Source organism: Myotis brandtii, unplaced genomic scaffold, assembly GCF_000412655.1.
Source record: "Myotis brandtii unplaced genomic scaffold, ASM41265v1 scaffold8, whole genome shotgun sequence".
Classification (NCBI taxonomy): Eukaryota; Metazoa; Chordata; class Mammalia; order Chiroptera; family Vespertilionidae; genus Myotis; species Myotis brandtii.
Window position 1 is genome coordinate 8,312,069 of NW_005371219.1, and position 2,853 is coordinate 8,314,921.

At 41.4% G+C, this 2,853-nt stretch overlaps 1 protein-coding gene across 1 annotated transcript in view; it reads right to left on the reverse strand.

The window, feature by feature from the left end:
- LACE1 (lactation elevated 1) overlaps positions 1–511 on the reverse strand; it is a 157,689-nt gene extending 157,178 nt beyond the window's left edge. Inside the window, exon 1 of the mRNA XM_005883782.2 lies at positions 198–511. Coding sequence (XP_005883844.1) covers positions 198–333 — 136 coding nt within the window. The 5' untranslated portion in view covers positions 334–511. The remainder of the gene's footprint in view (positions 1–197) is intronic.
- Between the last annotated feature and the right edge of the window lie 2,342 nt (positions 512–2,853).

Here is a 2,853-nt window from a genome sequence, read left to right on the forward strand (position 1 = left end):
GCTCGCCGGGCCTCCGCTCTCCAACAGCCGGGAGGGAACCGGCGCTGGGCCGACCTCTGACCCTCCAAGTGCCAGCCTGGGCCAGCTCCCTCCGTGCAGCAGCAGCACAAGAACGAGAGGCTGACACTAACCCGTCGAGGGCTCGCACCCCGTGACACCAGGAGGAGGCTTCCCTGGTCCTGCGCACAGTCACTGACCTTTCCAAAAGGGGCTCCCAGGGGCGGTGGCCGGAGGGGTTAGAGCGGCGGCCCAGGCTCCGCACCCAACACATCTCCCCCTCAACCGGCTCCGCACTAACCGCAGGGTAACCAAGGGCGGCCAGGAGGCCGCCATCTTGAGCTCCGTACAAGAGAAGGAAGAGGAAAACTTTATTGAGACCCAGAAGAGAGACGGTGGCACAGACAAATCCGACGGTGCTCACGGAAGGCTCCGCCCGAGAGCACGAAGGGAGCAGCCCAGGAACGCGACCTCCGGTAGAAAAGGGGCGGGCTGGCCTCCTGTGCCCTTTCGTCCCTCAAAACAGAGCCCGGAGCTGGACGCAGAGGAGCCCGGAATGTTTTCATGGAATTGGAACTGGAGTACGACGTGTAACCACCCCTGAACCTTTTTTAATTAGCGTACTCTAGCCAGATTCCGAAACCTAAATAAAACGTAGGTGACTCAATGGTAGCCCCAATTTTTAATTTATTTTTATTTTTTTTTTGCCTCTAGGTCCCAGTTCATCTTTGGCAGGATACCCGAAGTTTTCTTACCATTTTTATTTTCTGTATTAGATTAGCATAAATCTTTTTCAAAATGACATATGCTCAAATGTTTTGAAAGAATTCACAAGTGACATGAGAAAGCCAAGGGCCTGAGATGGACAGTGAGTTAAGGGAGGAGTTGGCCATGGGTTAGGGTATCCAAAGATGAATTTCTAAGTGATCTGCCCTAATTTTATTTAACAAAAATGTTTTGAGATACTATGATAAGTGTATTGGGAATACAAATTGCTGTCCAGAAGAGGCTGGCAGTCCAGTAGGAGGGGTAAAGAAAAAGACAAAAGATTCTACCAAGTGCTGCGAAATCAATGAAAAGGCACTTTGGAAAATCTGGAAGGCCTACTAGAAGCTTTTTTTGTTTTTAATCCTTACCAGAAGACATGCTTAGAAAGAGAAAGGGAGAGAGAAACATTGATGGGAGCCCTCCTTAAGTAAGAATTATATATTTGTCAACCTTCCAACAAATGTTACCATTTTTTCCTCTACTGAAACATTGTCTAACTTGTAACTAGAGACTGGCTAAAGACAATATTTGAAGTCAAGTTCAATGCTTAAATCTTTATTTGGTTTCTTTCTACTTATTTTCTACAACAGTTTAAAAATAACTGGTTCTTTTTGTTTTCCAGCTTTGAATATCCTTTATGAGCATATGCTTTTTCAATTTTTTTAAGATATATTTTTATTGATTTCAGAGGGAGAGATAGAAACATCAATGATGAGAGAGAATATCTTCTGGGTATTGAGCCCACATTCTGGGCATGCACCCTTGACCGGAATCAAACTCAGGACCCTTCAGTCCTCAGGCCTACACTCTATCCACTGAGCCAAACCAGCTACAGCAGGATATGCTTTTTAAAAAAATGTTTAACCCAATGATAATGTGTATGTATTTACCTACATATTTCCTTCATAAATACCACTTGCCCAAATGTTGAAGGGGGAGGAGAGACTTTTCTCATATAATTTCTCCACATGACCTTTCTGCCATCTTTCTTTTAAAAATAGCAGCAACCCCCAACTAATTCTAACTGTCCCAACTCCACATGCAAATTTGAAATCTTGGAGCCATCTTCAATTAATTTATTTTCCTCCTCACTCAGATCCAACCCTGCACCAGATATGATTAAATTTATCTTCTTAATAAGGCTTTAATTCATCTACTATAATTGGATCTTCTTCCTCCTGTCTTTACTAGGCTAATGCAGTCATCTCCTAACTGGTTCTGTCTCTTTCTCCTGGCTCCATCCTGCTGTCAAAGTTGTCTTAAAAAATGTGACCTAAAAATGTGATCTAAACTTGCAATGCCTGCCCACTGTCTACAGAATTTCTTTATTATGGACCTTTAGAAAATCAAGATCTGGCTCCTATCATCCTTACTATCTCATATCACTCAAATGTCGCCGGTGATTTACCGAGTATCTCATTTGAGTTCATGAACCTCCATATGTATTATTTTGAGAAAACTGGAAAAATGATCCCATTTCCTCTCTCATGTATTTCCTGTGTTCTCATAATTTTTTAAATTAGAGAAATAATCACTTTAATGTAAATAATTATAAAACCTAGCAATTGAATTTTAATATTTGCAGGGCAACTCCAATGATGTTCCAGGTTTAATATTGCACATGTTTTTAGTATTCATTATTATAAAAGAAAAATAAACTTCATGTAGATGGATATCCAGACTTAGTAAGAAAAGTCATTTTTAGAGCAAATTGTTCTATATGTAGAACATGAGAGGAGGTGAGTTCAGGATCTTCCTACATCACCATCTTGAACTGGCACCAAAAAAATTACTTGTAGATCCTCAAGGGACCTTACAGATCTTCTGATTTTGACGCAGCAGTTTGCATATTAAGACTCAATGATTCTGAGCGATAAAGTAACTTCCCCAAGGTAGCACAGCTACTACCCCTTCTTAAAATTAACTGAACAGTAATAGGGACTGAAAGCCTGTTTATTCAATGAGATAGTTCTTTAAATGGCCCTTATATCAGTTGTATATCCAGACAAAAAGTGAACCGTGCCACATAGAATTTTAATTATCACTGAGTGATGGTCATAAGCAACCTAGTTTTGTTGGTTAGACGCA